We start from the raw sequence: 17,448 nt of genomic DNA, 5'->3' as shown, positions 1-17,448 counted from the left end.
GCCCTCCATCCAAGGCTTGCCTGCGCTTCAGCGCCTCAGGCCAGCCCTGAGTGGCTGGGGGGCTGAGGGAACTGGGGGACTCCAGAGGTAGGTGCGCAAAGCGGCTGCACCTGCCTAGGGGCGGGCCCAGCCTTGCCGCGTGCCTGCCACCTGGGTGGGGCTGAGAGGACTGGGCACCACCATCTTGTGGCTGTGGGCACTGCCATCTTTGAGGGCGGGGCAGTCAATTAGCATATTCCCTCCTTATTGGATGTGGGCACCACCATCTTTACGACAATGTGAGCATCAATTAGCATATTCCCTCTTTATTAGATAGGACTAGAGGCCCAGTGCACAAAAATTTGTGCACTGCGGGGGGGGGGGGGTTTCTCAGCCCAGCCTGTGCCCTCTCGCAGTCTGGGACCCCTCAGAAGATAACGACCTGCTGGCTTAGGCCTGCTCCTGGGTGGCAGAGGGCAAGCCCAATCCCTAGGTGCAGGCCCTGGTCGGACTCAGAGCAGGGCTGATTGGGGAGTTGGGGCACCGCCCCGTCATGCACAGAGCAGGGCGGATTGGGAGCTTGCGATGCCACCCTCAGTCACGCTCAGGGCAGGGGCGATTGGGGGGTTGGGGCGCCTTCCCCTATCACAAACAGAGCAGGGCCGATAGGGAGGTTGTGACCCTGCCCCCTGTCACACACAGAGCCGCAGGGCGATCAGGGGGTTTGGGCGCTGCCCCCTGTCGCACTGATCCCGGTGCCGGGAGTCCTCACAGCTCCGCTGATCCCAGTGCTGGGAGGCACATTACCCTTTTACTATATAGAATAGAGGCCTGGTGAATGGGTGGGGGCTGGCTGGTTTGCCCTGAAGAGGGTCCTGGATCAGGGTGGGGGTCCCCACTAGGGGGCCTGGCCAGTCTGGGGGAGTGGCTGAGGGCTGTTTTCAGCCTGGCGGGTGACTGACGCTCCCAACCGCTCTGAGATCCCAGCCGGCTGAAAGCTGGTTTCTGGGGTTTTGTTTAGCTTCTATATTTGTTACAATGTTTCAAACTGCAAGCTCAGAGGCCGGCAAGGCAGGCGGGGAACGTTGCAGTCCTCCATCACTGAAGCAAGCAAGCCTCATGTTCAGTTTAAGCTGCCTGGCTGCCATCTTTGCTGGCAGTGAGTTTGCATATCACCCTGATTAGCCAATGGGAGGGGTAGCAGTCGTACGCTAATTACCATGTTTCTCTTTTATTGGATAGGATACTGCAATAAATATTATGTGAATGTGGTCTCTCCCCCCCCAAAATATCTGATAACCAAGATGGCTACTAAGTGATAAATGAGGTAGTCAGTGTATACAACACAATACACTGGACAAAGGGATGATTCACATTCCAGGTGGGACGGTGTGAGATTTCTTCATGATACTGAGAATGGTACACAACTTAAAACTTAGGAATTGTTTATTTCTGGAATTTTGCATTGAATATTTTTGGACCATGTTTGACTGTGGGTAACTGAAACCATGGAATGCAAAACCACAGATAAAAGGGGGGACTACTGTAGTATACAATCTATAATAATAAGAGCATAATATGCAAATTCACTGAATGACCAAACAGCAGAACGACCACCCGGCCAACCTTCCAGATGACCATGCTATGACACGCACTGGTGCCAGGCCAGCCAAGGTGGGTGCGATGCAATTAGTTGGGGGGCCCTGCCATCACCCCGCAATCACCCCACAAAGGGAGGCACAGGCCACCAGCCAGTGATGCTGTGGCAGGTGTGTGGGGCTGACAAGCTATCGCACCCCACTGACCAGTGGCAGGGTGGGGGGCGGGGGGGGGGGCAGTGCCGCACAGATGGCAAGCAGTGGCAGCAGCGGGGGCAGGGCCAGCTGTAGGCAGCCAGGGGAAGGGAAGTCCTGATAGGTCCTGATTGCCGGCCAGGTCTGGGGACCCTACCCGGATTGCGAGAGGGCATAGGCCGGGCTGAGGAAACCCCTGCCCCCTTGTGCACAAATTTCATGCACTGGGCCTCTAGTAATAGTGATAACTGAGCATTTACTATGAGCCAGACTCTATGCTAAGAACATACTTGCTTTTCATTCTCAACCCAACCCTGTTTTAGCATCCCTATCTTGAAGATGAGGAAATGGATTTGGAAAGGTGAAGTCACTTCCCCAAAGGGAAGAGCCAAGATCCAAATCCAGGGCTGCCTGCCTCCAGAATTGGGAGGGACTTTACCCCTAATCTTCTACTATCTCTCCAATGCCAGGTATCTTTTTTTCCCCCGTGTCCCTGGCTTTACAGATTCCCTTTAGGACCTGCTACTCAAGGCTAGAAAATTTCATCCTCTCCAATCTGTCTCTTCTCCCTTTAAAAAAAAACAACTTTCTTTTTTAATGTTTTTATTGATTTTAGAGAGAGAGGAAGGGAAAGGGATATATAGTAACATTGATGAGAGATAAACATTGATTTCCTGCCTCCTGCACACCCCCTACTGGGGATGGAGCCTGAAACCTGGGCATGTGTCCTGACTGGGAATTGAACCATGACCTACTGGTTCATGGCTGGAAGCTCAACCACTGAGACACACCGGCCAGACAATCTGTCTTTTTTCTTGAACTAGTTCCCATGACCACAAAGCTGTCTCTTAGATCATCTCCAGATCTAAGCTCTTCCAAGGTCAGATAGGCCTTCCTGACTTCAGAGAGCCTTCACCTTTCCAGTCCTCCCAGCTTCATCTGGCACTGAATCACATGGGAAGGAACTCCCTGACACTTTATTTCTCTGACTTAGTCCCTGGGTTTTTAGTTCTTGATGAGAGGAAGAAAAAATAGAGTGATTAATATTAGGGACAAAGTCAAAGACTTGTATCCCAGCTGTGTCACCCAGTTGCATGGGTAATATGCTTCCTCTGTAAAAGAGGGATTATAGGGCTGCCAAGAGGATTTAGGGAAACAATGAAATGGAAAGCACCTGACAGTCTGCCCATAGTAAGCACTCAGTATGTGACTCAAAGATTGGTGTTTTTCTCCATTCTCCAGCAGTCAGCCTGCCCTTTCAGCCCTATCCTGATGTTCTCAATCACTGTTGTTTAGGCCTTCAGGATTGCCAGAAGCATCTGGGACAGAGAGAAGCCTTGTCTAATCCCTCCCCCACCCCAGGGTACTGCCGGGACCCCAAGGCTAAGGAACACAGATTCTCCTCTGGTACTGCCATGGGATGTGACAGAATAGCCCCAAGGACTGGGCTCAATGAAGGACCTTGTTCTACTGTGGACCCTAGGGAAATGTGTGTTTATGTGTCCATGTGGTGGTGTGTTGGGAGGGTGGGCCTCCCATGACTGGGAAGCATCAGTAAGCAGTGGAACTGGTCCAAAGAATTTGTGCAGCCTCAGGCCCCTTGGGGTGAGCCCAGCTGGGGCTGCAGATGAGGGGTGGGGATGGAACTTCTAGTTTCCTGCCCAGATCAGAAAAGTCTGGCTCAGAGTTGAGGCATAGCAGGGACCCAATGAATACCTGCACAATTGAACCCAGATGGTCCCCCTGATGATAGTGGTGTCTATGTGTGTATAATGTGTTCTTTCTAGGATACCCTGACCTCAGGTTACCCTCTCCTGTGTCCCAGCAGAGTATACTAAGTAAGAGCACAAGTTTAACAGGCAAAGTTGCCTGGATTAGAAAAACCCAGCTCTGTCTCCATGACCTAGGTTAACATAATTGCAGGCCAGTCCTTTAACCTCTCTGAGTCTTGGTCTCCTTTTCTGTACAATATGGGGTAGTAAAAACCCCTTCATTACAGGACTCTAGTAAAAGTCAATGAGACAACTGTGCATAGCACCTAACATGTATAAAGTGTTCCATATACTTTAACTGTCATTGCTGTTCCTGGCTAAAGATTTATTGTCCATGCTGTTTTGGGGGCTGGGGGAGGAGCAATTTATATAGGAGGGCACATCTGAGCTCTTGAGATTCCCAACAGGATCGGGGAGTTTCATACAGTTATTTACTAACACATAAACATCTCTGATTCTTCTGAGCCAGAAGCACAAGCCATGATGAAATTCTGGAAGTGGGTGGGGAGGGAGGCTAAGGGATGCCATGATGCCAACTGCTGCTTCTCACCAAGCTGCCAACCTGGACTCCACAGGCACAGAGAAGATGAGGTAGACTGCGTAAGAGTGCCCTTTTTGGCCAGGTGACCAGAGCTAAGTAGGTCATGAACCTGGGTTCTGGCAAATCACAGGAGCCAAATATATCTTGGAGACTGCCATAACAGCAAACCCATTTTTATGTGCTGGCTGTTGCAACAATCGTGGCAGCCTCAGGCACTAGTTAGAAGGGCTGGGGTTTGGCTCCAAACATGGCCTTCTCTGCCTCACTCCAGCTCACACAAACATGGGGGATTCTGGGGGCTTACATTTTTGTTTGATGAACTATGTCAGTAGAGTTTTGAAAGGGGAGGGTATAGGCATCAGAGTTGAGCTCTAGTGACTCACTCAGCCATGGCCCCCTCCTGACCTCAGTTTCCCCACCCAGTTTCAGTGAGCCAGGGAGGGAGGGGCTTAAACCTGCTGGATATTGGGACTCTGACTCAGAGGACAAGAGGAGGAAAAAAATGCAGGAAATGTGACTCAGGAAGCTATAGGACCAGGGAGAGAAGGGGATTTCAGTTTCTCTGGCCCTACCCTTCTGGTCCAAGTCAGCATCAGGGGAAAAGAGACAAAATTACTGTTATAACTCCAAACAGGCAGGGAAGACAGCACTGGGAGAAGGAACAGGGATGACAAAAAGGAAACCTGGGGACTCTCCTTGCCTGTTCAGATTCTGCTTCCATGAAACCAACGCTAGCTGCCTAGGTTGGGGGACTTCCCAGTTGCTTGAGAGGAAGAGACAGCCCAGACCAGAGCCCTCTTCTATAGCCCCCACTCTCGACATGTCACAAAACAGTACCCTAAACACCTTTCTGGGCCCACCCAGAAACAGTGTCAACATCAAGACAAATGGTTCTCTACTGGATGCACACAAGAGTCAACTAGGGAGCTTAAAAAATATCAGAATCTCTGGAAATAGGACCCAGGCCACAGGTTCATTTAATAAAGAGCCTTGGTGATTCTGACATGAAGCCAGAGTTGGGACCCACTTTCCTTAATCAAGTCCTCTGCATTCCCCACACTTTCTGAGGAGATGGACAGGTGGGCAGCTCTGATCCAAACTCAAACTTGAACCCAGAGTCTCCCTGGGAGAACTGGAGGAAGTAGCAGGGTTGGGTGGGTGGGATATGGAGTACAAACCCAGAAAATGGCAGAGGATCTGTCTTACTGTTTTAGCCCTCTTGGCCCGAAGGGATCTGAAAAAGTTGAAGAACTTCAGATCCTGTAATAGACAGGGAATTAGTGGACTGACTGATCCAAGATTTGGTTTGTGGAGTAGGTGTACATCTTGGTGGGGATGAGGAACAGATTCACTGATGGATTCATCTCATAAAATATTAAGAACAACTGCTTTAGAAGAATGTGCTGGGCCCCCAAACAAAGTAATATGCATGGTCATAAGTCTGCGTTCTTTGTGCATTCTTTCAGAACCCAAAAGGTACTGGGAGAGTATCTATAACAACATCTTCACTCTCCAGATGTAGATCCTCAGGCCCAAGAGGGGTGGGGCTGGCCCAGGTCTCAAGAGGTGTTAGTGGCAGAGCTGGATCTGGAACTCCTGGATGTCCTGATTCCTAGTCTCACTTGTCCTATGACAAATGAATCATTTCAGCAGAAGAACCTGGGTACTTGTTCCCAAACCTATCCCCTCAGGATTCTAAGTTAGTGAGTCTGGGTGAAGGGCCCAGGAATATGAATTTTAAGTCACCTCCTCTCCCACCAGGTGATTCTGCCAATGAATTAAGTTTGGGAAACACCAGGGAATGGGAAGGCCATATGAACAGAGGAGGAATAACAGAGGGTGCATAAAGCTCCTTTCACAAGGCAGGCACCCAAGCCCAGGAAGTAGCTCCTTCCTTCACCAAGGTAGCTGTTCTACTTGACTGTGGGAGCAAGTCAGAAGACACAGACTTCCTTAGTCTTGGAGCCCCGTGACTATTAGGAAAGAGGCATTAAAGGCCCAACAAAATTTACCTTTTAGGAAAGAGGCATCCAAGACTCTACCAAATTTCTCTGTTGTGCTTTGCTCTAATCCTGGAAGGCCTCCTGCTGACTCTGGAACATACTATGGCTCTCCCTCTTTGCTCCTTCATTCTAAGTTTTCCCTACTTCTCTATTCATCTAAGTATTAGCCTGTTATATTCTCTGACATGGGACTCAGGATAAAAACCTTGATTCATATATTCATTCATTAGTCAATTCATTCCACAGCAATTCTCAACACTAGTTAGGCATTAACTCCAACATACCAATGCAAACCATCTTGGATGGGCCTCAGGTTCCTTGTACAAAAGGTTCTTCAAGGGCAATGTGGTAATAATAAATACTGAAATGCATATAACTTCAAATTTAGCAATCCCACAGAATTCTAGGAATTTATCCTACAGATGATTAAAGGGTACTCATTACAGTACTGTTTATAAGAGTAAAGCTGAACATAGCCTGTGGTAGAGTCCTCTGGTCAACAGCAAGACCTCTGTAAAGTCAAATTCTAGCTCTGCTTCTGACCAGATGACTCTGGGAAGTCACTAAACCTTCCCAGATGCCAGTCTCCTCATCTGTAAAATGAGGAAGTAGTGAGACCTACCTCACAGAGCTATTGGGAGGGTTAAATGAGTAATAAAGGTAATGTACTGCTTGATATACAGGTAGGATTCTATAAATGTTACCTATTCTTACTACTAAGAAACCATTAATAACAATGAGATATACATGTATGTGCTGAATATGTAATGATCTTCAAGTTATTATTGTTCAAGTGAAAAAAAGCAACTGGTTAATATGCTCAGTGTTCTATGCAATAAAACAATCAAAACAATGAAAAAGCTGGAGGAAAAATATGACTATGTTCATACAGAATATCTCACAAAATACACACAAATTGGGAACATGGAAGTTTGGGAGGGAGACTTTACTTTTCGCCTTTCAAATGGTTTGTTTTTATCATAAGTTTTAAAAACAACTAAAGAACGAAAAATGCTCTAATAAATAAACAGCAATAAGCACAATGGTGAATCTGATAGGTAGTCAAGACTGGCACTCAGTGCTCATCCAACTGCCTGCTCAAGATGGGATTGTGAGGATATGTATAAGATACTGGCCTGCCCCAAAGCAACTCTCCATTCTGGGTGCAGAGCCATATTACAACCACGAAACTCCTGCCCCTGGTGCTAGAGCAGAGGGGAGTCCTCCCTGCTTGGGAGCGTGAAAAGGATATCAAATGGCTGAGCTCTGGACCTGCTGCAGCTAAGCTGGGTTACTGCTGCTCACTGTCTACCAGACTGGGACTTCAGCTGGTATGACTCCTGGCCTGAAGAACCATGTTCTCCTACAACCATGGTGCTTCTGCGATTTGTACCTAAAGACTGGGTAAAATACAGGTGACTGTTTCTAAGGCAGGTGGTCCCGGGGAGATGAGGGAAGCACGGCAGCTGTGGTTCCCCAAATCCTAATCCTAGCAGCCCATGCTGACTTCTTCACCTATACCCGTGGTTGGCAAACTGTGGCTTGTGAGCCACATGCGGCTCTTTGGCCCCTTGAGTGTGGCTCTTTCTAAGCCTTAGGAGTGCTCTAATTAAGTTATTAACAATGTACCTACTGATATAGTGTAAGTTTAAAAAATTTGGCTCTCAAAAGAAATTTCAACCGTTGTACTGTTGATATTTGGCATTGTTGACTAATGAGTTTGCCGACCACTGGCCTATACAATGAGGATAATGACAGTATCTATCTCATGGGTTTGTTGGGAGGACTACATGAGTTATTGACAATAAACACAACAATTTATATTTATTGAGTGTTTACTACATGACAGGCACTAGTCTCAGAGTTCACAATCACCTAGAAGGTAAAGTCAGTTATCAACTTGAGTTTAAAGACAAGGAAATCAAGGCTCAGAAAGGTTAAGTATGGCAATAACAGAACTGGGACGTTTGACTTTAGAGCCACCAAAGAACACTGCTTTCGAAGTTACTATAAAAGTAAAGCCAGGCCTGGCCGGTGTGGCTCAGTCATTGAGTGTCAACCTATGAACTAGGAGGTCACAGTTTGTGGGCTTGATCCCCAGTAAAGGGCAGCCATTGATTGGAGGCAGCCAATCAATGATTCTCTCATCATTGATGTTTCCATCTCTCTCTTCCCCTCCCTTCCTCTCTGGAAAAAAAAAAGTAAAGTCAGTACTTGGCTTGCTGTAAGGGCTCAGTGTGAACTATTATTATGGCGAAGAAGGTGGGAAGGGTCTAGACCAGCCGTGGGCAAACTACGGCCCGCGGGCCAGATCCGGCCCCTTTGAAACGAATAAAACTAAAAAAAAAAAAAAAGACCGTACCCTTTTATGTAATGACTATGGGCCCGGTGCACGAAATTCGTGCACCTGGTGTGTGTGTGGGGGGAGTGTCCCTCAGCCCAGCCTGCCCCCTCTCACATACTGGGAGCCCTCAGGCGTTGACCCCCATCACCCTCCAATCGCAGGATCGGCCCCTTGCCCAGGCCTGACGCCTCCGCCAGAGGTGTCAGGCTTGGACAGGGGACTCCCATCTCCCCCCGATCACTGGCTCTGGTCCCCGCCCAGGCCTGAGGCCTCTGGCCCCGGAATCATGCCTGGGCAGGGGACCCCCATCTCCCTCTGATCACTTGCTCCACTACCCATCCAAGCCTGACGCCTCTGACTCAGGCTTCAGGCCTGGGCAAGGGGACCATCATATCCCCCCAATCCCCGGCTCCGCCCCCCACCCAGGCCTGATGCCTCTGGCCCAGGCATCAGGCCTTGGCAGGGGACCCCCAGCTCCCCGCGGTTGCAGGCTCCGCCCCTGCCCAGGCCTAACGCCTCTGGCCTAGGCCTCCGGCCCGGGCAGCGGGGACCCGCAACTGCAGCAGCCCCGCGATTGTGGGCTTCGCTTTAGGCCCAGGCAAGGGACCCCTAGCTCCTGGGACTGCCAGCTTCGACCGTGCCCAGCTCCCATCGCTGGCTCCACCCCTACTTCCTGCTATCACTGGCCAGGGCGGCAAAAACTCCTGATTCTCCAATCATGGCTGGGGGGCAGGGCAAAGGCGGCCCTGGCCTGCCCCCCAGCTCTTAGCTCCCCCCTGGGTTTCTGATCACTGTCAGTGGCAGGGGGCTTCTTCCTGCTTTCCCTTTCGCCTTCCTGCATTGTGCCTACATATGCAAATTAACCGCCATCTTGTTGGCAGTTAACTGCCAATCTTAGTTGGCAGTTAACTGTCAATCTTAGTTGGCAGTTAATTTGCATATAGCCCTGATTAGCCAATGAAAAGGGTATTGGTCGTACGCCAATTACCATTTTTGTCTTTTATTAGATAAGATGTTTACTTTGAATTTATATTAGTTCACACAAATACTCCATCAATGCTTTTGTTCCGGCCCTCCGGTCCAGTTTAAGAACCCATTGTGGCCCTCGAGTCAAAAAGTTTGCCCACCCCTGGTCTAGACACACTTTACATGGGGTCCCTCTCTCCAGCTAGCTTTCAGGTGTGCATGACTCGACCTCTTCTCTCGCCTCCATCTCTCTCACCTGTTACCAAGGGCAACAGGTCTCCATCAGGCCTGTGGGGATCCAGAAGGCCAAAATGGCTTCAACAGAGTCTCTTGAGATGGTTCTCTTACCTGACTCCTGTTTATGCCCAGGGGCCTAGGGAGAGGTCCTAGAAAAATCTGGCTTACCCATACCAGTGCTAACCTCACAGGACAGAGCACTCTCTACTGCAGCAGTCACCAACCAGTGGTCCATGAGGTCCAAAAGGTTGGCGACCGCTGCTCTACTGAGTGGTAAGGGAACTGAAATGGACTAATCTTAAATTCAATATTCTCTTGAAGCTGTTTATGATTTAAGTCCAACTTATTTTTCAGGGGTTAAGGATAGTATAAGATGACTTGTAAATTTGGAAGAGTTCTAAAATATCCTCCTATCTCTGATGTCCTAGAGCAGGGGTCCTCAAACTACGGCCCGCGGGCCACATGCAAATACAAATATTGTATTTGTTCCCGTTTTGTTTTTTTACTTCAAAATAAGATATGTGCAGTGTGCATAGGAATTTGTTCATAGTTTTTTTTTTTAAACTATAGTCCGGCCCTCCAACAGTCTGAGGGACAGTGAACTGGCCCCGTTTAAAGTTTGAGGACCCCTGTCCTAGAGCCAGAAAATTGAATTAATGCTCCCCTTCAATCCCCCTTTCATAGGTAATGACTTTAGTCTGTTTGTTTCAACTTCACAGACAAGCCACCCTACATGATTCTTCCTTTGCTGTGGGTAGTTTCCAGTTTGCACTGCCCACCCTCAGAAGTCCCCCATTCCATGACTGAGGATAATTAGCAACAAAGCCCCAGGAAAGCCATGATGATAATTTGGGAGGTCAGGGACTCCCCACCCACCAAATCTAGAACCCACATTTCTTAGCACCATTGTTGGGTAGGCCTCCTCAACCATCTGACATCTGTTCCTGTTCTAGGTCTCCCTCCTACTCCCATCTCTGGGGATGGACACTTACCAGCACTGTTGGCCTCTGACTCCAGCAGGTGGATGTCATTGCAGTCCGCCAAGGAGTGTTCTAGACAGAGCTGCAGGAAGCGAGCCTGGGTGCGAGTGACCCGCTTCAGAAGTGACAGCAGGGCCACTGTCTGCTCACACTCATTCCAGCCCTTGAACCAGCCAGCGAGGATGCCCACCTGGTCTCGGAACATCATGGTGCCGGGCCTGGGGCCAGGGTGGGGGGTACGGCGGTGGCCAGGGCCAGCGCCGTCACATGGTCTCGGCTCCGGGTTCCTGTTACCTCTTCCCTGAAGGCCAGGGCTTAAGGACGTTCCCTGGCGTGGTGGCAATAGGTGGTGGGGGGAGGAAACCTGCTCACATCGGGGAAGGTCTTGGTCCAGCCACACCTCTCCAGGCTCCTGCAAAAGGAAGCAAGGGGTCAGATAGAATGAAGGAGCTGGAAATGACCTGGTGCTGAGGGGGGAAGGAGTCTTCATGCCTTTCTCTTTCAGGCTATCCACTCTGTGGAGCTCCCAGGAGAAAGGTGAAGCCAATACCAGATACTAAACCAACTATCCCTCCAATCTTCAGATCCAGAGAAAAGGCTTGATCAGGACTCAAGAGACCTACCCTAAGATGCTACCCCTCAGGCTTGGCTGTCATAGGGCCAAAAGATGTGAATTTATTTATTTATTTTATTTTTTAAAATATATTTTATTGAGTTTTTACAGAGAGGAAAGGAGAGAGATTAGAAACATCGATGAGAGAGAAACATCGACCAGCTGCCTCCTGCACACTCCCCACTGGGGATGTGCCCGCAACCAAGGTACATGCCCTTGACCGGAATTGAACCTGGGACCCTTCAGTCCGCAGGCCGACGCTCTATCCACTGAGCCAAACCGGTTTCAGCTGAATTTATTTATTAATAGATTTTAATTGGTTTCAGAGAGGATGGGAGAGGGAGAGAGAGAGATCGAAATATCAATGATGAGAGAGAAAATCATTGATCGGCTGTCTCCTGCATGGCCCCTACTGAAGATCGAGCCGGCAACCGAGGCATGTGCCCTTGACCAGAATCGAACCTGGGACCTTTCAGTCTGCAGGCTGACACTCTATCCATTGAGCCAAACCGACTAGAGCCAAAGGATGTGAATTTAAAGCAGAGAGTAAGTTGGTAAGGTTTTCCAGAAGTGGGAAATAGGAGAAGCTGCACATTATAGGAAAAAAATCTGAATTAATAGAGACCTGGCCCCAGGTGACTTGACTACACAGGCATATGACCCAAGCACATGCCCTGCCCTTGTTGGTCTCTGGCCACCTCCTCTGAGATCTGGACAAAGTGACTACGCACCTGCTGAAAGGACCCTTTGAAGTATTTATATTATTTCAAGCTAAGACTTACAAAGCTAGGATGTGGGTGGGTGGTGAGGTGGTGACAGCAGTGGAGATCTCAGGTATGTGAATACCTGATTAGTAACTGTCTGAGTACCTAAGGGTAAGGGTATGGATAGAGAGGCCTTTTCAGAGATCTCAAACAGGCTGGGGGTGGGGGGGAAAGGGTCACCTCCTCCACTCTAGCTCTTACTCTAGAAAAGGTGCAACTCTGATTTTAAGATCCCATCTATCTCTACTCTGAGGTGAATCTCTTCCAGCTCCCTTCTTCATTCCCCTGAAGACTAACCCTGACCAAAGTGCTCTGGGTGGTGAAGTCCCTTTGGCTCCCAGAGATCTGAGGATGTCACCTAAAAGCCAAGGGGATGTCAATCTGAGGACAAGGGGGACACTTCAAAAGTCAAAAACTCCCAAGTAAGAAAGTGTCCAAATTCATCTTAGGCAGGAACTATAAAGGAGCTGTGTCAACTGGACAGACAAAACAGGCCTGTTCGTCAGTTGACTGGTTTATGGACACTACTCTGATACGTTTTTCTGTTTCCAGCCAGGTCCCTATTCACATTTCCCATCTTTCTTGCTATCACTACCCTCGCCTCTACCCTCAAACCATATTCAGCTCCATCCCCCTCTTGCTGCCAAGAGGACTGAGAACTCCATACAAAGATCTATTGAAGCTGCTGTGCTCAGGTCTTAGGGAGCTACTGCCATCTCCTTGAACTTTCATGCTTCTGCTGAGGAAGGCTGCGAGGTACACTTGACAATGGCTGTGACTAATCTCAACAATCCTCTGTGGGACAACTGAACAGAGCAAACTGGCCTGGCTATCAATCCTTTGGATATAAAAAACAAGTGTGGAAGAAAATAGAACCTCCAAAATCTTTTTAAAAGGGAAATCAAATGTTGCCTCCCTGGCTTAAAATCCTCAATGACTTCCCATTGCACTTAAATAAAGCTTACACTAAACCTGAATGTCTTATCTTGTCCTACAGGACCCTGAAAGGTTCCTGTGGCCTCTCCAACTTATCTTGTACCAAGTTCTTTCTTATTTCCTGGAATCCTCTTCCCCCAGACCTATCTATAGCTGGCTCCTACTTATCACTTTAGGTCTTAGCTCTATGTCACTTCCTTAGAAAGATCTTCCCTGACCAATCTCACTCTCAGTCACTCTATTATGTTAAAAGTATTTCATTTCTATATAATTCAGCACCCTCAAATAACATCTTATTTATATTTGTTATTTTTCTCTTCCCCCCAAAATACAAGCTATATCATCATCACTCAGAGTCCAGACAATGACTGACACATAGAAGGTGTTCACAAATGAATGGATAAAAAAAGTGAGCATGGAAGTCACACTTGGGATTGCTACAGCCCTGGGGGAGAAGACAGAAAGAATGGCCCACAGGATGGTAAAGGGATTTGAAAATCATGAGAGAAAAATTTGAAGGCATTGAGGAAATTTCTCCTGGTGAAGGGAAGACTCAGGAGCAATTTCATAATTGACTTCAAATATCTGAAGAGGTAGCACACATAAGAGGAATTAGATTTATTTACTTACTCCAGAGGAGAACCTGGGTAGACATTTCTAAGTGAGAGGCAACACAGGATATGGGAAATGTTGAAAGTCAAGAAAATTCAGTTCTAGTCTTGCCTCAGAACAGATTCCCTTGGATCTTTGAGCTTGTCTGCTCTATTCTCTAGGTAGAATGTGTGAAATAAGCTAGATGGATCACACATGACAAAATAGGTTTTACTTCTCAGGCTAACTCAAATTCACTGGAAGTAGCTGCCTGGAGCACTGTGGTGAGAAGGATCCTGGAGCAATGAAACGATGGGGGAATGATTAATAATTTGGGCACACCTCAAGGAATGGGATATTATGTAGCTATTAAAAATATGCTTGCCCGGCCATGGTGGCTCAGTGGTTGAGCATCGACTATGAACCAGATCATCACGGTTTGATTCCTGGACAGGGCACATGCCCAGGTTGTGGGCTCGATCCCCAGTTGGGGGTGTTTCTATTTCTCTCCCCTCTTCCTTCCTCTCTGAAATCAATAAAAATATATTTTAAAAAAATGTTTGATTTTGATAGCACAATACAAAAAAAAATCTTTATATAGTGTTTGGTCTTTACTGACCTGGAGTAATGCCCATAAGCTGCATAGTAATATGTACAATGTGATGTCATTTTTTTGTAAAAAGAAAAAACAAGCCATATACAAAAACCATTATATATCATATCTGAATATATGTACACATATGTATATATGAATATAGAGAAATGTATAAAGGGATAGACCCCAAGGCTGTTCACACTGGTTACCTTGGAAAGGAGGAGGCATTATTAACACTCTCAACATAACTTTTTACTATTTCACTAGTTACAAGTAAACACATATTACTTCTATAAATTTTAGAGGAATTTAATTTAATTTTTAAAGTTTTAAGGGTACATGTTACTTGCTGGCTCAGTGAGAGAGTACTGATTATCAGTGCTTGCCCTGGATGTAGGATAGGTGAGTGGTAGCTCACGTGCCTGGCGACAGCCTTAATGTAAGGAAAAACTTTAAAATAATGTTATCTGTCCAAGAATGGAACTGGCTGCCACGTGAGGAGGTAGTAAGCTCTCTGGCTGCTGGAAGTGGTCAAGCGGAGGCTGAATGAACATCCCTCGGGAGTGGGAGGGATTCCTTCACTGGACAGCAGCTTATAAGATAGAAGACATGTTACTATTTCAGAGGGAACATTTGTGATGGGAGGTTTGATATGCCAACAGCATTTACTGCAAAAGATGACCAAACCCACAAACAGACCAAAGTTGTGCACATTCTTTTCCATAAACTCTTTTATTGAGTTGTTACTTTTCCTAAGCAACAGCACTGTGTGTCCCAAATAAACTGTTAACTGCACATCAACCCAGCTTCTTTCCACAAGTCAAATGCTAGAAGCAAAGCCTTGGAACAGAGCGGGGTCTCAAACATGATGCTTTACACCGCCAGGTTTTAAACAGCAGGCTGGTGAAGACTATGGTGAGCTGGAAAGCACATACCCTGTCTAAAGGGAGAAGTCAGTTTAGCTCTAATTAACTGGTGCCATGGGGGAATGTGGGTCTAGTACTGTTAGGTCTTTTATTTATTTTTTTAAAGAGAAACCAGAAATCTGTAATTTTAAATAAAATTCCTCTACTTTTAAATGTTAGAAATTAATTTGCATTAAAATAGCAACTATACGGAACAAAGCCTGTGGCTTATGGTCCTTTGACTAGATGGACACATACAGAGAAAAGACCAGAAGTCTCCTGATAACTATCCCTCGCTCAGGCCTCTCTGATTCACACCTTCAAGCCACACCACTACTCAGGAAACATGACTGATGGAGAGGATCTAGTACCCAAGAATAGGTTGGACAGTTCTCAATAAACCGTGGGGCTTTAGGCTAACAGTCAGTTTTAAGAATATAGTGTTAAAAAAAAAATCAGCCTTAAAGGAGGAATTCCTATGCTCTGGACCGAAAGATTTTTGCTCTGGATGATGACTGGATGGCCTTTTTCTATCAAAGGGCCAATTACCTCAATTTCCTGGGTGCCTGGCAGCAGTGAGAAAGTAAGACCTAGCTTGGTGAGATGGGTCAAGGGAGAGGCACAAGCATTGACTATTTCAAGGCCTCTTACTGTGATGGATTTTGGTGGATCTGCCTGCCAAATACGCATTCCTATCTTCTAGTACCAGCCCCATAAGATCCCTTTGGAAATTAACTGCCCTTCTTGGATCCAGAAGTAGACATGGAGTAAAGCCTAGACAAGGAAAAGTCCTCCTTGAACTTTTGCTGGAGCCCCTGGGGAAAACATGTTCTCTGTTAGGGTTGCCCAGATTACACCTCTCCTGATGCTACTGGTTGCCGCTTCTGCTACCTCACAGTGAGAGCCTGACATAGAATGAAGCCAACAAAGATGAATGCCGAATCAAGAAATTAGGGGAGGAAAATGGAGACCTGTTCACATTTGAAAACCTGCACACAGCAAGTCTAAAGCCCCCTAACCTCACATTTTTTAAATTACATGGACCAAAAATTTCTTTTTGACTGAGGCTAGTTTGAATTGGGTTTCTAACATTTAAAGGTGAAAAAGCCTTGATGCTCCCATACAGAACAATTCACTACTGCTCTGGTCTCTTCTGTCTTGTGACCAAAAATGACTCCCTGCCTTTGAGGAAAGACATGAGAGTGGAATGTCTACAGCAGTCTCTCAAAAAGCCCAACAATATTGCTGCCATAACTGGCCTCCATGGGACCAAGTAACCTTCTTGGGAAGCATCTACCAACCCTGGAGGGTAAGAAATGGAGCCAAAAATTGGCTAAAGGTTCCAGGAAAAAAGTGCCCTCTAAGCTCCTTCCTAGGCCCCAAAGAGTGAGAAGCACCCCACATCTCGAGCAGGCACCACTCGAAGTCAACTCTACACATTCAGAGCAACACTGTGGAGTGTGTCCAACCCGCTGAAATCTGGGCTCTCATGCTGATACATACTTGCTGTGTAACCTGTGGCAAGTAACTCAGTTTCCTCCTCAGTAAAGCTTGTTCTAAGAATGAAATGAAACAATGTATATAAAAATACCTAGCATGATGCTTGGCATATCTTCATATATTGTCAGGTCCCAGACCCTGTGATAACAGCTTTCCATGGAAGAGCTCATTTGATCTAAAACTATATATATTCTATATCTGTCTTATATATGTATATAATATCCACATTTTACAGATGGAAAAACTGACGCATAGGTTAAGGCATTTATCCAAGACTGCACATAACTGAGATTTTCAAGGCCAGGCAGTCTGTCTTTGTAACTCTTGGCTGTTCCTGAGAATAATGCTAGTCTCCTGTAATTTCTATTCCAATGCCTAGAAAGTTGGGCTGAAGGGTACGCCATTTAATGCCAATATCTCTGGATAAATAAGAGGCATACTTAGCCTCCCTACACATTCCTAGCCCTTCTTCAGCACCTACCTAGGCCAGTGGTCGGCAAACTCATTAGTCAACAGAGCCAAATATCAACAGTACAACGATTGAAATTTCTTTTGAGAGCCAAATTTTTTAAACTTAAACTATATAGGTAGGTACATTGTTATTAACTTAATTAGGGTACTCCGAAGCTGGCCTTTGCTAAAGTCCTCAATCTGATTGAGGTACATACGCTGAGGTCGACCCCTTCCAACTCTCCCATCCACACTCGTCTTGTATACTTGTTTCGTCTATCTCCTTTTGTTCATCCTCTCTATACGTCCAAACCATCTCAACATACCTTTCTCAATCCTCGACACTACATCTTCTTTCACTCCACAACGTTCTCTAAAATTAACTTAATAAACTTTACTTAAAGTTTTAAATCTTAGTTAAGCTATAGGTACGTTGACTAAAACTTGATATCATACTTAATAACGATATTATTTATTGG

General features: G+C 46.8%; 1 protein-coding gene across 1 annotated transcript in view; it reads right to left on the bottom strand.

The window, feature by feature from the left end:
- Positions 1–11,038, bottom strand: part of SAMD4B (sterile alpha motif domain containing 4B) — a 30,306-nt gene extending 19,268 nt beyond the window's left edge. Inside the window, exon 1 of the mRNA XM_015569270.1 lies at positions 10,628–11,038. Within this exon, the coding sequence (XP_015424756.1) occupies positions 10,628–10,823 (196 nt within the window). The 5' untranslated portion in view covers positions 10,824–11,038. The remainder of the gene's footprint in view (positions 1–10,627) is intronic.
- Positions 11,039–17,448: the final 6,410 nt, after the last annotated feature.

This window comes from Myotis davidii, unplaced genomic scaffold (assembly GCF_000327345.1).
Source record: "Myotis davidii unplaced genomic scaffold, ASM32734v1 scaffold825, whole genome shotgun sequence".
In the NCBI taxonomy this organism is placed as follows: domain Eukaryota; kingdom Metazoa; phylum Chordata; class Mammalia; order Chiroptera; family Vespertilionidae; genus Myotis; species Myotis davidii.
This window is presented reverse-complemented; position numbering and strand designations above follow the sequence as displayed.